The sequence below is a fragment of the Rhineura floridana genome, chromosome 1 (assembly GCF_030035675.1).
Source record: "Rhineura floridana isolate rRhiFlo1 chromosome 1, rRhiFlo1.hap2, whole genome shotgun sequence".
Classification (NCBI taxonomy): Eukaryota; Metazoa; Chordata; class Lepidosauria; order Squamata; family Rhineuridae; genus Rhineura; species Rhineura floridana.
The window spans coordinates 245,331,258-245,348,167 of NC_084480.1; the positions used below are offsets into that span (position 1 = coordinate 245,331,258).

General features: G+C 39.4%; 1 protein-coding gene across 1 annotated transcript in view; it reads right to left on the reverse strand.

The window, feature by feature from the left end:
* Positions 1-74: 74 nt before the first annotated feature.
* Positions 75-16,910, reverse strand: part of ABHD3 (abhydrolase domain containing 3, phospholipase) — a 36,680-nt gene continuing 19,844 nt past the window's right edge. The window contains exons 5-9 of the mRNA XM_061596767.1: positions 5,499-5,611; positions 3,612-3,785; positions 2,378-2,426; positions 2,125-2,290; positions 75-1,197 (exon numbers count right to left, since the gene is read on the reverse strand). Coding sequence (XP_061452751.1) covers positions 1,019-1,197; positions 2,125-2,290; positions 2,378-2,426; positions 3,612-3,785; positions 5,499-5,611 — 681 coding nt within the window. The 3' untranslated portion in view covers positions 75-1,018. The remainder of the gene's footprint in view (positions 1,198-2,124; positions 2,291-2,377; positions 2,427-3,611; positions 3,786-5,498; positions 5,612-16,910) is intronic.

The window sequence follows — 16,910 nt, forward strand, 5'->3', positions numbered from 1 at the left end:
TTGGGGGGAAAGACATACTGCAGTACAAGAAGAATAGAAAGAAGTGGTGGGGAAAATAAAAGAACATTTAACAGTTCCATTTTAGTTCTTTATTGACAGGCAGCTGAGATGAGCAATTGACATAATTAACGAACTGGTTCAAAACCTCTTGAAAAAGATTCACATCTTTCTGAAGCTGGTTCTATTCCTAAAAGGATGGTGAGTTAAAGTGAAAATAATCCAGCGATGCTGTTGAAACTGGGGCAATTGTATTTTGTTATTACACACTTCTTGATGACAGCAGTCTAATGAGAAGCATAGTTTTCCTTATATGAAACACATTTTGCAAGCATTGCTCAAAACTGCATAAAACATTAAATGCAAGATATTTCTTTAAAAATGTAGTTTATTTCCATTCTGCATTTCAACATAAAACTTGTTATAAATATAAATGTTGTAAGTTAATAAAAAACAATGTCATGTAAGACATAAATGGCATCAATAGAAATTAAAAAGCAGTAAATATAATCCCTACCGGGTCTAATAAGTGCAAAAATCAGTAATGCTGTTGTAGCCCATGGCTGAAGTTAAATATGGCTTTTTGAACTGCTATCTACATTACTTTAAAAATCACTTTCTACAGCATTTCCTCCATCAATGCCCTTAGAGAGAAGCGCACTTAATGTATTAAGTAGAATTGTGTTTTTGAAAACTATGTGCATGTGAACAAGTATGTATGATTCCTAAAACAATTATCTAAATAAAAAAAACCTGAGTAATTATCTGTTTCCTTACATGGTTTTAGGTTAAGTGCAATTTAATGTGTGCAGAGTGATCTTTTTATTTAAGGTCATTTTTATAAGGCATATTAAATTGTTTTAAAGTAATAATATTGCAAAGTATCAAAGCAAAACTATATTTTGCTCCTAATAATGGGTTTCATTCATTTGGTGGCTTATTTGGTAAATCATGTGCATTAAGCTTAGTTACCCTGGTCATAATATGCGGCTGTGCTGGCAATCATGATTCTGATAAGTTGCTATACGTTCAGGATTTTGCTTCCATGCTCAACCACAGCTTGAACAAATTGTTTGAAGACTCTGTCCATATATGTACATCTTCGTGGCCATAGTCCTTCCAGAAAACCAATATGGCCTCCATAAGAAGTAAGAATCAAAGCTACATTAGGATTTTGTTTTGCAATTTCTACTGGTATGGCTAAAAAAAGGAGAGAAAGTATAAGTTCCCATTCCAACACTGCTCCTGCAGAACTATCATCCAATCTGTAATTTAATGGATGGTTTTGGTTATATGCACTTTTGATGTGTGCAGGATGTAGCTTAATTAAGATCAGTTTGGGTAATAGTAAATGACTCAGATGAGAGACAAAACAGCAATCACCTTCCACTTGGGCTCCAAGGTGTTAAATGTTATCTTTTCATTTTACATAACTAAAACTAGAGCCAGAGATGTTATATAAGAATGAAAATCAAGAATTATGACACATGCTGTATGTTGGCCTCCTTTTTCTGACTATCAAGTACACTTTATTGCAGGGTTTATTCTATGCTCTTTTTTCCTACTGCTCATTCCCAAACTAGTGAAGTGATTAATCCCACAGTATACTATTAGCAGGGCTTTTTTGTTACAGTACTCACTAGTATGGAGTACCTACACCTTTTTTTCTCCTGCCCATGCCAGCCATTTTGTCCTGAAACCCATGGTACTGTTTTCAAGCTATGACTACTGGCACCTCAGTTTTTTCCAAAAAAGCATTAACTAGTAGTATAAGGTTATGAAGATTTGAAAGGAACCAGGATTTATCTTCATTTTCTATTTCTTTTTATCTTTTCTCATCTGGTTATTTTTTTAGAAACTAGCTCCTTATTAAATCCCATAAGGTCAACTGCACAAAAACTTATCTCACACTGCACAGTTTTTTTTGACACTGCACAAAATGTGTCTAGCTGCACAGTAGAGTGAACCCTGCTTTATTGGCAATCTGTGTGTTGGGTGAAACACCAGAAGAATATTACACCCAATGCCCAGCTGCGTACTAGCTTCCCATTCTATTTCAACCACAACTCAAAGCTCTCTTTGAGGTCAACTGAGGCATCTTCTTAAGAGAAAAAAAGATCAACTTACCATTATTTGGTGAGAAGACATCATCCATAGCATTTAAGCACAACACTGGAATTCCTATTCTCTTCAGTCTGTGACATGGACTAGCATCTGCATAGTAATCATCAATTGTAGGATAGCCAAACATGACTGAGGTAAACTGTTCGTCAAATTCCCGAATAGTCTTAGCCTGAAGTACAGAGTTCAAGTAAAGGATTTCTGTAAGTGTTAGTAAAATTAAAATATGAAGCGAAAAACAAATGGCTAATCCTCATACCTTCATAACAAGGTTCATATTAAATAGCTTATCAAACATTTGCCGATGTCTGTAAAATAAAGAAATAGAGAGGGAGGGAGTCTGAAAACTGGATTTTAAAAATGTTCAAATACAAAAATAAAACACTGACTGAGACAACAGCTTTATAAAATAGGCTGAATGTATATGTGAACCTAAAACTGGTGCACTGGATATCTGAAAGACGTGGCTCTTGCCACAAAATTAGCTGCTACATGAAGTGGCACTCTTGTGGATCAGGTCAAGAGGACCTAAGCGAGCAAAACTAGCCAAAAACGACAAATTTCACTTGAGTACTGCTTTCAAAGGAAGAAAATGTGCAGAGAGGCTCACATGTCTTGGATTTCCAACAGCAACTATGCTGCTGGGATAAAATTGAGCCTAGGTATAGAAAGATCCAAAGCAAATTGGAGTCTAACCATTTAACCCACATCCCACTGCTGAAGAAGGAAATGCACCTAAAATTCTAGGTCTCCAGAAAGCTGGCAGTTCCTGTTTGCAAAGAAGACAAGATTATTAGAAAGACGTAAACTACCAGTTTCCTAGAAGGACAGAAACTCTGTGCTATTTCTCCTCTTGTCTCTCCCCAAGGGAGAACAGGCGGGATAAGGATAGTATCCCAGGTAGGATCTTCTGCACTGATAGTGTATTTCATACCTTGTTTGTTTTGAGGGAAACTATTACAGTGCATAAACAGTAACTCAGAGCCTTGTAGAGTTCAGTTTTACTTCATATGCCACACTTTTACAACAGACTCCTGACATACTGTAGCTTGAAGAAACTTCTGCATGGTTGTAAGTCCTTTGTATGCATTCATACAAAGTGCAATAAAAAAACAGTTGAGATCTGACTCAAGCTGAAGAAAGCAATCAAGGACAATATACTTAGTACTGTATTTTTTCCTGAGTGCTTTGCATATATTATTGCCATATTTTTTACTGGAACTGTTTGGTAGTCAGCAATATTCCCACAGGAATTACCCATGAAAAATTCACATTCCTTTCAGTGGTGGAATGTTGTCTCTTTGTAGCCAAAGGGGTCAATAGGAGGAAGGTACTACATTTTGAGAATGAGTTTGGTTTCCTCCCAGGTTTCCTTTTGGTGGTCAAGGAGAGTAACCTGCAGAAAGTTTTACTTTTCTGACTATATCAGGGATGGGAAACCTGTGGCCCTCCAGATGTTCTGCTCTTTTGAAATGAATTTGAGGTTGACTTACCTAGTAACTGAAGATTGTAGACAGCTGGTTAAATAGTAATTAAAGAGAAGCCAGTTCACTGGTTTTTCCAGTGAGTCTGCAGATTCAAAAACATTCCATCCTGCTGAAAAAATTGCAGCTGCCTTCAGTGGTGTTTCTCTGCCAGTTTTGCCCAAATAATTTAAAAGGAGCATGCTACCAACAAGAGAGAAACGAATGTTTTCAAAAACTTAATCACACATGACACTCAAATACTAACTTCTCTGGCATCTCAATCCTAAACATTTGTGGTAGCAGATGTACTTATAAGACTGGGCTCAATGTCAAAGCAGTACTTACTAGTCAGCATGTTAAGTGACATTGCAGAGCCAAACTTAACATGCCATCATGACTTAGGATGAGGATGCGAATAACCTTGAAATTTGCAACATTTGATTGAGATCTGACTCAATCTGAATAAAACAGTCAAGGGCATAATAATATACTTAATGTTTGTGGGTTTTTCCTGAGTGCTTTGCATATATTATTGTAGTATTTCTTACTGAAACTCTGTTGGGTAGTCAGCAATGTTATTTCCACATATAGGGACCCATGAAAAAACTTATGCAAGGGGTACATGTGAAATTTCTGCCAACTTCCCCCTCCTTCAGCAGTTTGTCACACCACATTCCACATTATTTTCAGGGTTCCCCCAACCTCAGGATTAGCTTTTCAAGGGCCCTGAGGTTGCAGTGTGAAGGAGGGGGCAGGAAACCCTGTTCTGGAAGCAGAATACAGGTCATAGCCAATATGTCAGTCTTCTGAAGGAGTTATTTTTGCTGCTTCAGAAGGAATGACACAATAATGTCAGCAGCATTCCCTTCATTCCCCTGGAGCCATTTCACATATTACATTTTTAGGTGTACACTTTGAAAATGAGAACTGTATAGGCTGCAAGCATGTTTGCTTTTATATAATGTGTGAAATAGTCATGTAAAAGTTTTTTGTGACAGCTGGCCTGGTGCTGGTCTTTTGAAGGGAGAGAAAGAATGGGTAAGGAAAAATGTGTTCCAGTTAATAGCTGATGCTTCATATGCACAATAAATCAAATAACAACAAGATAGAGAAAAAAGAAAATATTTCTTTGCTGCCTCAGGGGCAGATGTAGACAGATACAAATAGGAGACTGCTGCTGTTACTCCCTTTTATATTACTTCTCTAATAAACAGACTAATAAATAAAGCTTTTGATAATGTGTTTATGTCTTAGGAGTCTCTTAATACCAAAATCCCTAAGGGATATAAACTAATCTGTTACACCAAGTTGACTGCCTTGACTAAGGAGCAAAACATCTCTTCCTCACAGTAATATAACCCTGTGATAATTACTTGTAAATCAACTGTGATAATCAGACCCAGACTAGAACTAACTGACACCTTATGATAAACTCTATCACAATATGTCAGTCATGTTCTACAGTCCTGAAGGAAAATTATATTAGTTATATTAATCAGTATCCTATGATTATACAAGATTTATAAGATCACAGAATACTGATTAATATAACTATTCTGGTTGCATTTAATTCAGGTTTGAGGATTATAGTTGAATGCTGCTTGAATTTTAACCTCGCTCCCACCAGTCACATACACATTATCGTTTTCTGAGAGGTACCATAGTTTCCAACAAATAGACTTGTAAGAGCTTATGATAAGCAACAAGCAGATCATGTAGAAGAGCCAACAAGAAAAAATACTCTTAGTCTGTCAGTTCATATTCCTTTGGAAAAATGTCAGAAACGTGATGAAAGAGTTAGTACATGTTCCACTAAGTCTGTACTATGTAAGAAGAATCTTCATTGAGGGCCTTTGCAAACTGCTTATGACCAGAGAGCTACACTACTGGGATTTCTGTTTCATAAATACTTACCCTCCCATAGAAACACCTGCTGCCATCAACAGAGTTGAGGAGTACAAGTTGTGTATATAATGAACAACAGTTTCCAAATCTTCTGTATTAGCAGCACAGTAAGTCCTTGGGGTCTATGAGGAGCCAAAAGTGGAAAAGAGTACATTTAAACATATATTTTATCCTTAAGCCAAAGCCAATGCAGCACGAGGTTGGATTATACAGCAACACAATACAATAAGATTAACACAAGCCCCAATTACATTTTTAGAAGATATGTAATTCAACAAGATAAGTTTACAGATGCACTCACTTTGAGCATTAGCAGTGATACTAAAATTTTACCAACTCCCCTCTCCACATGCACACACAATAACTTTTGCTTTGCAATTAAATCCTATGAAGCTCACAATATATTAAAGTAATGTATTCTACAAATGATCTATAAACTATATTTGTAATTAGATTTAGAGCTCAATTGCAAATAAATGCATACAGTTAGATGCAATAACTGGCACAGCATTGGACTGGTATCCAAAGCCAACTGAGAGCGCTCCCACAGTGTGTAGAAGTGTGGCAACACTAAAATAATTATGCACAAAGTTCTTGCACTGGACAGAATTATGCAGTAAGGGGACATGGAGTGACTCATCTGCATCTCTTCCTGAACACTTTGTACCATAACTTAATGGATAAATTGATAAATGCTTTTAATTGAATTGCAACTGCCATAGCAAGGTAGGATAGAGCTGCCCCACTTGCCTTATAAAATGATGAAGCTGTGAGGATGCTAACACATGTCACTTGGTATCTCATTATAACTTATAACAATACTTTATATACTGTGCTTTTTTCCTGAATCTCAAAATATTGCACATCTAGTCATCCTTCAGCCAACTTGTCAAGCAAGCCACCATTATTATCCTCATTTTACAGATGGCAGGGTGAAGCTGAAGAGATACCAGATACTAAAACAACAGTCTTGTGGCATCTAAAAGACAAGCAAGTTTATTATTCATGGACCGGAATGCAGAGCAGAACTTAGCAACAGGGGTTTCCAAATCCTACATTTCTCTCTAACTCTAATGTGGGGGGCACTTTAGTATCAGGGAGAAAGAGAGGATGCTCACCCCTTCCACATCCATCCACTGATTCTCCTATATAAATGCCGGAAGTGTTTAACTTTTGTCTCTCAGCTGGACTGGAAACATGAGTCCATTTGGAGGGGAGATGCAATTTGCAGATGGCAAACAGGAGATTCAGGAGTGATTAAGTACCTGTTCCTCAGGTTAACCCACCCCTGCAATTGACTCCTAACCACACATTCCTTTATTTCAGCAAATGCAGGGTTGCGCCCCCACAAGCCTAAGCAGTAAGTCCATAGCTGAGCTGAAGTTTGAAACAGAAACTTTCAACTAATATCTCATGCTCATACCATGAAATTAGGCCAGTTATTTTAGTCTTAAAAATAAAACAAATTAGTAATTGTTTAGCATACCATTAAAGTTACCCATATATATTCTCACAAGATATTCATCTTTAGAATCTGGGGCTACAATCCTACATTCACGTGCTAGATTGGGCATATACAGACAACCAATTTACAATGTGTAAGGTTTTTGTACCACACAGTTAACTGGTGGTCTATATTAAAGCAAATGTGGTATTTTATTTTATTTTATTGCCACAGGGAGACCTGGGTTCAAATTCCCACTTAGCCATGAAGATCTCTGGGTGACCTTGGGCCAGTCACTGTCTCTCAGCCTAACTTACCTCACAGGGTTGTTGTGAGGATAAAATTGGGAGAGGGGAGAGAACCATGTTTATACACCACTTTGATCTCCTTGGAGGAAAGGTGGGATATAAATGTAAAAAATAACTATACTAATGTGGTTGATGATTTTATCCATTAGTAAGGGTTCCTAACGCATGCCATTTGGTTGTCTGTGTAAATAACCCACGGCAGGTGACATGCAAGTGAGAGGGGGACAATACTTTAAAGCCATTTTATTATGACATTAGTTTTCATGGACTAGTGTCCACTTAATCAAATGCATGAAGCATTCTCCTAATTGGCAAGATAAACATGGGTATAGACTGGGAAAATATAAGCAGTGAGATCAGAGGGAAATGCAATGCATTATGTTTTTATATAGATACCTAGATAGTGACAATTACATTAAAGCTAAAATATATGTAAAATAATTATAATACCATTTACAAAATACTATTGATGATAATATAAACAACCTGGCATTGTTAAGTCATTGTAGTAGGACAAAAATTTGTTACCACAGTTGAAGCTGCAAGTGGTAGAACTGGTGGGAATTTGGTGTTTTCACACTGGACTTTCCCTTTGATATTCCTTTGGTCAAGAATGACCACTTTAAGGTCAGCAACAGGGTGTACTAGGAGGCATAAATGTTCTCTCACTGTTTTCTTAATATTTCCTTTTGTAATGGCAGATTTGTATCTATTTATTCTTTTGCATAGAGACTGACCCATTTGTGCTATGTACCATGCAGAAAGGACTTTGCAGGTAGATAACAATAGATATCAGGGAAGCTGACAGACAGGTAAAAAGGTTCTGTTTCTCCTTGGCCTGGGGCCACCAGAGGGCCCAGACTGTTTGCTTTTATTTGTAATAAAAGTAAGTTCCTAAGTGCTCTGGATCAAGAGATATACACCAAAATGTCAGCTCCCCCCCCCCAACACTGCAACTGTTTTTAAAAAATGAGCTAGTAGCCAGCTGCCTCACATTTCAGGCTTTTAGCCAATAAGTGAAGTCAGAATTGTGACTGACAAGGGATTGATTGACCTCCAGGCAATAGCTAGAACCTCTTGCAAGACTGGAAAACATCTGCCTTTTCCTGCTTGTCTCTGCATATTGGTTAATTGTGTGCATCTGCACACACATGAATTGAGTAAGTTTAGAGGTTTCAGTGCCAGTGCATGTGCCTGGCCACCCTCTTTTCTCTGTGTGCGCATCCAACATGAGGCCCAGAACTGAATATCAAAGACGCACACACAGCATAGTAGGATCTGGGTAGCAGAGCTTGGAAAAGTTACTTTTTTAAACTACAACTCCCATCAGTCCCAGCCAGGCATGCTGGCTGGGGCTGATGGGAGTTGTAGTTCAAAAAAGTAACTTTTCCAAGCTCTGCTGGGTAGACATACATAGTAAACACTTTCACCTATGATCATAATAAAAGTGTACCTGCAGTTTTTTAATTACTTGCAAAAAATAGCATGTTAAAAATTCAATCTATCAAAACAATTTTGAACAGAAATAAAGTATACATGCAGCTTATGATGCATTACAATGTGTTATAATTTTCTAAATATAAAGAGTCAAACAAGTTAACATTTTTGTGGGCTGCTGAAGAGGGCAATTTATTTGTCTAATTCATAGCCTGTTTTGAAAATCTTTCCACAGTGAAGCTTTGATCCTATATTCACTTTTCTGGGAGTAAACCCCATTGAATTCAATAGGACCTACTTTTGAGGAGACAGGATTGTGCTGTAAATCAATGGGACTTGAGTAGAGTTAGCAAAGGGTTGTGTTGTAAATCTTTCTTTCCCCTTCCCATCCTATTTTTTAAGCAATTAAGCAGGCTTACTTAGATGTCTGCTATAACATGGCAAGAGACTAATACTGATTTTTTTTAGAGAAAAAAGGTTCTGCAATGACTAACTGGATTTTACAATAACTATTACATGGAGTGTATGTATTTTTACATCTCCAGTGTGTGTGTATATGGAGTCTTTCCAACAACCCTGTGACATAGATTAGGCTGACAGTTGGTTCACTCAAGCTGCATATGTTCAGAGTGTGTGTGTGTGTATGTTGACAAGCTTTTTGTTGTTGGTATTGTGTTGTAAAATACCAGAACTGTGGAATGTTGCTAGTAAAGCAATTGGGAACGGCTGCCTTTGTGCATGTTTTCCCCCTCAATGCATGTTTTTTGTATATGACATGATATATTTGCACCTCACTTTTCTTCCTGGGACCTCCCCCCTTTTTATCTTTGCAACAACCCTGTGAAGTAGGGTAAGCTGAGAGTTGGCCCACTCAAGCTATACATGCCTAGAATATATTTTGTGCGTGTGTGTGTGTTGGCAGGTTTCGTGGGTTTTTTTGTAGTTTGCTGTAAAATATCAGAACTATGAATGTTGCAGTTAAAGCACTTGGGGATGACTTTGTGCATGTTTTCCCCCCTTTACTGCATAGTCTCTGAATATGACATGATATATTTGCAACTTGCTTTTCTTCCTGTGTCCTCCCACACTTCTATCTTTGCAACAATCCTGTGAGGTAGGTTAGACTGAGAGTTGGTTTAGTCAAGCTGCACAAGTTTTTTTAAGACGCTCCTATCTTTTTAATGTTATTTTAATGTTTCATTGTTGTTTAATAATTACATGATTATGTTATTTGAACTATTTATAACTTGCAAAATGCCTTGTAGTGGCAGGAAGTCTGAAAGGCAGGTTAAAAATGTCTTAAATAAATACATCTTAAATCAAGATGGTGGATTCAAAATAAATGTTAATGTTGGTAATATATGTACATAAGCAGCGGTTCTTGCCAATAGACTGTGGGGAGATAGGTAGTGGTGGATGGGAATGTAGGAGGCCCAATCTACATACAGTTTACCGGGCCCAGGAAATCCTATTGGCACCACATTGGAAGGAGATCAAGTGAATGAACCTTTAATGTTGTTGCTGATGTTATTGAGTTGATGGTAAGTATAACCTTTAGGATAGAGAGCTGTCTGTGAACATTATTTGGGGGAGTTAAGTTTTTTGTGTGTGTGTGATTTTTTATATGCACACATTGCCACAGAAAAATCCCTTATTTCAACTTAAGATCTGTTCACTAATAGGCAAAAAACCTTGCAGTTTAAGAATGTACCTATAGCCCACAGTTATTTCTATCAAACTTTAAAAAGCAGGGAAATTGGGCAGCTGTAGTGAATGCACTAGGGGAGCAGGAGACCTGACCTCCTGTCTGAGATATTGTACAGCCCTACAAATTTGTCAAAATGCAAACACAGTTTGGGTGAAGGAAGGGGCAAGAGGAAGGAGATAGGAGGGAAGAGGAGGGGAGGGCAGGTTTGATCATTTGCGTGCTTTTTGAGTTCAGTGGGATTTACTCCTGTGCAATCATGCTTAGGATAGGTGAAACTGGGGGAGGGGAGAAGAGGAGGGCAGGGAGGGAAGGAGATTGGATGGGTGGGCACTGGGCAGAGGGGAAGCCCTTTCCTTTCCAAAAGGAAAACATTGTGAACACTATCATTCTTTTTCAGGGTTTCCCCCACCTTTTTATTCTACAGCAGCCACATGTAGCCTCCTACCCAAATTTAAACCAAAGCTGTCCCCGGCCACATCCACACCAGACCTGGATTTCACTTTAGACAGTTGTGGCTTCTCCCAAAGAATCCTGGGAAGTGTAGTTAGTGAAGGGTGCTCAGAGTTGCTAGGAGATGCCCTGTTCCCCTCACAGAGCTTCAATCAGAGTGGCTGACTGTTAAACCACTCTGGCCACTGGAGCTCTGTCAGGGGAATAGGAGTCTCCCCTCAGCACCCTTCACAAACTACACTTCCCAGGATTCTCTGGGGGAGGCCACAACTGTCTAAAGTGAAATCCAGGTCTTATGTGGGTGTGGCCCCCTGATTAGCCAAGACCAGCACCTGTGAGTTTGGCTTTTAGAACACTGACAGTTGGTTCTTACTGAGCATGCCCGACATTATCATTCAGTTCAATGTTAAATTTCTTAAATTAATTAAAAATCAGCCATACATTTTTTAACTTTTAAACTGCAGAAGATGAAGGTCAGAGTATGGGGCAAGGTCAGTAATAGGATCACAGGTACTCTGATGGCTGATTTTTAATTAATTTCAACAAATTATGAGATCTCTGACAGAAAAAAGTCCAAAAGGGGTCTGGTTTTTCTCTCTCTTTTTACACTTTGAACTCTTGATTCTCTCTGACTGTTTTGTGTATCACCATGAAAATTTAAAGTGTTGTTAAGCAAGCGTTTCTGAGTTCAGGAATGTACATTTTATAAGGTTTTGTTTTAAAATGAGCTTATGGGAAGGATCAGAATGGCATGGGGGTATTTTCAATGTAACATTGTGGAATATGAAAAATCCATGCTGACTGTAGTATACAGCCACTCTTGTGGCTGCATAATAGATGACTTCACAAGCTTAAAATCAACATTTTTTTTTAAGCTGGCAGGAAAACTGCCTACTTGCTATGACCCCAGAGTCCAGCAGTGATGAGGACACCAAGCCAGAGGCTACAGTATCACCAGCTCAGGAGACAGACCAAAGTTTCATGGCTTTGAACCTGATGCTGGTGGACTACTGAACCTAAGGCTGGCAGGCAGGAGCCCACTGAACCAGATGCCAATGCCTCAGGGTTTGTAGAATTGGAATCAGGACTCTCATAAATGCTTTCCACTGGACTTGAGAAGGCAAGTGCCTTCCATAGTACCTCGCTAGTCCGGTGGTACACGGAGCACCCCAAGTGGGAAGCCACAGAACACAGGAGAAGTGCCCTCCTACAGGCTCAGTTCACTTCCAACTCATCTTGGAGGAAGTTGCTCACTAGGTGCTCTCCATAGTACTGAGACAACTGACTTGCCTTCCTCTCTGGGCTTCTCCATAAGATCAGAACAGGACTTCCGTACACAAAGTACTAAGAAATACTGATAAAACATTGCAGCAATGCGTGGAGGTATAGGTAGAACTAATGTCTTCACTCTATAGCAAAATAAATCAATCCCTAACCAGGATTTATTTTTATTTTATTTATTTATTAGATTTTTTAGTCGCCCATCTGGCTGGTTGTCCAGCCACTCTGGGCGACGTACAAAATAAAAACATATAATTATATTAGAACATTAAAAATCTCAACAACAATAATAAAACCTAAGCCACCCCAAAAGCCTGCTTGAAGAGCCAGGTCTTCAAGGCCAGGCGGAAGCTCATCACAGAGGGGGCATGGCAGAGATCATTTGGGAGGGAATTCCATAGAGTGGGGGCCACAATGGAAAAAGCCCTCTCCCTAGTCCTCACCAGTCTAGCTGTTTTAACTGGTGGGATGGAGAGAAAGTCTTTTGAGGCTGATCTTGTTGAACGGCATCGCTGATGATGCTGGAGGCGCTCTTTCAGATAGACTGGGCCTAAACCGTATAGGATTTTAAAGGTCAAAACTAGTATAACTAGTAACCAGTGTAACTCCTTTAAAACTGGAGTAATGTGATATTGCCGGCGGCTGCCTTTAATCAGGTGCGCCGCTGCATTCTGTACCAGTTGCAGCTTCCGGACCATTTTCAAGGGTAACCCCACGTAGAGCACATTACAGTAGTCTAGGCAAGAGGAGACCAGGCATGTACCACTAGTGGGAGCAGATGGTTGGGAAGGTAGGGGCGCAGCCACCGTATCAGATGGAGTTGATATAGTGCGGTATATAGGATTGGATTAACTGTCATGACAGAATAGTTCAAAACCTGCAACGATAATCTGTATTGCACCCTGAAAAGGTAAAGGTGTCCCCGCACTTGTAGTGCGAGTCATTTCCGACTCTTAGGATGACGTCTTGAGACGTTTACTAGGCAGACCATATATATGGGGTGGGATTGCCAGTTCCTTCCCCGGCCTTTCTTTACCCCCCAGCATATGCCGGGTAATTTTACCGACCATGGATGGATGGAAGGCTGAGTGGACCTCAACCCCTTTTACCGGAGATTCGACTTCCTCCTTCCATTGGAATCGAACTCCGGCCATGAGCAGAGCTTTCGGCTGCGTTACCGCCACTTACCACTCTGCGCCACGGAGGATCTTGTATTGCACCCTAGCCCACATTTAATAAACAGGGAAACTTCCCCACATATATAATATGGTAAGTCAGTTGCAGGATTGATAAAAATAAATTATTATTTTTTTAAAAAAAACATTGGATTTTTTATTTAAATTGGATTATTTTGATTTAAATTGGACTTTTAAAATTTAAGGAAGATTTCAAAATTTTCTTAAAACAATTAGTAAAAAAGAGCCTAGGTCAAAGATAATCATAATGAATACTAATTATGCAACTTCTAATTATATTCTATGAATGTGTTAACAGCAGTTTATGGAGATGGGAGATAACCTGATCAGTCCTATTCTGCAGGTGGAGTACACGAAGTACACTCTCTCTAGGCTTTGCCTCTCTCTAACAGCAAAGAAGGTCAATGAATAGACAATTTGGAGAGATGGAGTAGATCTGAACAAGGAGGAGACCACTGACGTGGTAATCCACCTCCACAGCAGTAGCCTCTTCTGCAGGTGTAGAAAAAAATTCTCTTCTTTTGGATTAATTCCTTCTAAACTGAGAAATAAATTGGGAACTGAAAAAACAGGAAAACTTATAACTCTTTTCCAGAATGAACAAGGAAGACAAAGGTGAAGAAGAAGACTGAGTTAACTATACCACCCAATATTTTAAGTTTCTCATGTTGACTAGGCTGAAATTGCCTAAATTTTATTTTTTTAAAGAACTTTACACTTGTCTAAAAACTGAAATAGTTAACCATTCAAAAATCCATGTGTATGTTTTGTTAATGTTATTTGTTGAAAAAGATAACTAACCAGAAGAATAAACAATCTTATTAGTACAATTTAAAAACCTGTTTGGTGGTTGTGATTCAGGCATATCATAAATATGATTAATTGAACATTTGGAGCTGGTACATCTCCTAATGACTTCACAAGTTCATTCTGCTTTAGTACTAAAATAACGAAATTATCATTCCATTTTCTTATGAAAATTAATCTGAAAATAATTCAGAATAATTGCTTAGTGTGTACCTACCTGCTAATGAAACCTACATCTCTGAATACGTATTAAGGTTATATTAAACAATGATGTACTACTAAAAATTATGATTAAATAGCAACTTCCTCACTAGTGATTTAAATTGTGATTTAAATCATTAAAATTGAGTCCTTCAGAGAAGTGATTTAAATCATGATTTAAATCAAATCAACTCTGATTGTCTGTATTTACTCTAAATCACTTGCTCTAATAGTGAGCATATCAGTTTCAAAGTGAAATGTGTTCACCCAAATATAAAATAGTGGTTTCTTTCTTCACAAGTGTGTGCATATGTGTTTGTGTTGGGAAGGGAGCTCCCTAGATATGTAGAATTATATGAGTTTGTGGGTGTATGTCCAAACAGCCTGACTATCTGTGGGCAAAGCATATACTAGAAGCAAGTTCCACTGAACAGAGCAAATATGCATAGTATTGCACCATTAATTTATTTATTTTATTTATTTATAGAATTTATTAGTCGCCTATCTGGCTGGCTGTCTGGCCACTCTGGGCGACGTACAACATAGGCATATAATACCTAGACACTGAAAATCTTAAAAAATGAAGATAAAATCTAGCCCACCCCAAAAGCCTGCCTGAAGAGCCAGGTCTTCAAGGCCCGGCGGAAACTCATAATAGAAGGGGCATGGCGGAGATCATTTGGGAGGGAGTTCCACAGGGTGGGGGCCACAATTGAAAAAGCCCTCTCTCTAGTCCTCACCAGTTTGGCTGTTTTGACTGATGGGATGGAGAGAAGGTGTTTTGAGGCTGATCTTGTTGGGCGGCATAGCTGATGATGCTGGAGGCGCTCCTTTAGATAGACTGGGCCAAAACCATATAGGGTTTTAAAGGTCAAAACCAACACCTTGAATTAGGCCCGGTAAGCAACTGGTAACCAGTGCAGCTCTTTTAGCACTGGAGTGATATGATCTCGCTGGCGGCTGCCTTTAATCAGGCGTGCTGCTGCGTTTTGTACCAGTTGCAGCTTCAGGACCGTTTTCAAGGGTAGCCCCACGTAGAGCACATTACAGTAGTCTAGGTGAGAGGAGACCAGGGCATGTACCACCGATGGGAGCAGATGATTGAGAAGGTAGGGGCGTAGCCTCCATATCAGATGGAGTTGATACAGCGCTCCCCGGCTCACAGCCGAAACTTGAGCTTCCATGGACAGTTGGGAGTCAAGAATGACTCCGAGGCTACAGACCTGGTCTTTTAGGGGCAATTGTACCCCATTGAGCGCCAGGCCCAAATCCCCTAATCTCATTCTGGTATATTATTCATAATTTAGACTGCAATCCAACTCACCCTTCCACCGGGCTGGGATGAGTTGGATGCTGCAGATCTCTGACGGCAGCAGCCCTCCATCGCAGTGGAGATGTGGCTCTGCCAGAAGCCTCCTGGTGCCACAAGGGACAGCCAGCCCAGTGGAAGAAGGCCCGGCGGAAGACCCAAAAATGGGGTGTTCAGGAGGCGTGGTGGGAATAGAGCCAACGGGGGGGGGACTTGCACAAGATCCTTCTTGCATTCAGACCCCTCTCCCAGGTCCTGATCCACCTTCAAACTCTGCTGGTGAAAAGGCTGGTGGGGTTAATTTCCCCCCCAAAAATCCCATTGTGGCCTTACTCCCCAGGATACCTGTTGGCCAGAGCCGGCACTTTCTGGCCAGGTCATGTGCATGGCTCCCAACAGAGCTGGCATTCAGCCCAGGCAGTGGCTCCCAAGCATGAGGAGGATCCCACGGGGCTTTCCGCTGGCTCCTCCGCCGCCGTGCCCCCCTTCGCTGGCTGCCCAGCAGTTGGATTACTCTGTTAGTTCTTTTTAAATGCATTGTTTGCTAAAATAAGGGAAATTATTTCTTCTCTAAAGATTTAAGAGCATTTACTTGCATGTGCCTGTACTTATCTATAAGTCATTTCTTGATTATTGTTTCAAAATCATTAGGATGAGATTTTATATCATTATGCTGAAAATTCTCCACAGAACAGGCTACAACTGCAGCTATTCACACTGAAAAACAGCCTTTTAATGCTAAAATAGGCAAAGCTGATTATGTGGAATTTAACAAAATACAGCTAAATAAAGATCTTTTCACTTCACCTGAAAAAGAATGAAAAAGGACTTGGTGTGCCACAAAACTGTTTTATACATTCATCTCCAAACTAAGTATGGTGAAAACTGACTCTCACGTTTCTTTTATTAAGAGAATGTATTTTAAATACTTTGTTTGAAACCAGCATGTTTAATGTGTAAGGCTGTATACTATGTAATATGATTTCACATGCAGTAATCCTCTGCAGAGGCTGTCAACAGAGTATTATGTGACAAGGATTTGAACACAAATCCTTCATTTTGTTTGTTTTTACTGAGAAAAAGAGCACACTTCCTTTAGAAAGATGGTTTTGTTAATGACAGGAGGTCTGATTTGTCTGGGCCTTGGTAGTTTTCCAGTACAGGATGGGATTGTATCCCCCTGAAGGAGTATATTGTTTGGAAAAGTATTGTTGTTATGGAAAATGTTTTGCTGGTGGACTCTCAAGTTGCCAGGAGTACCTTTTTATCAGCTTAGGTTT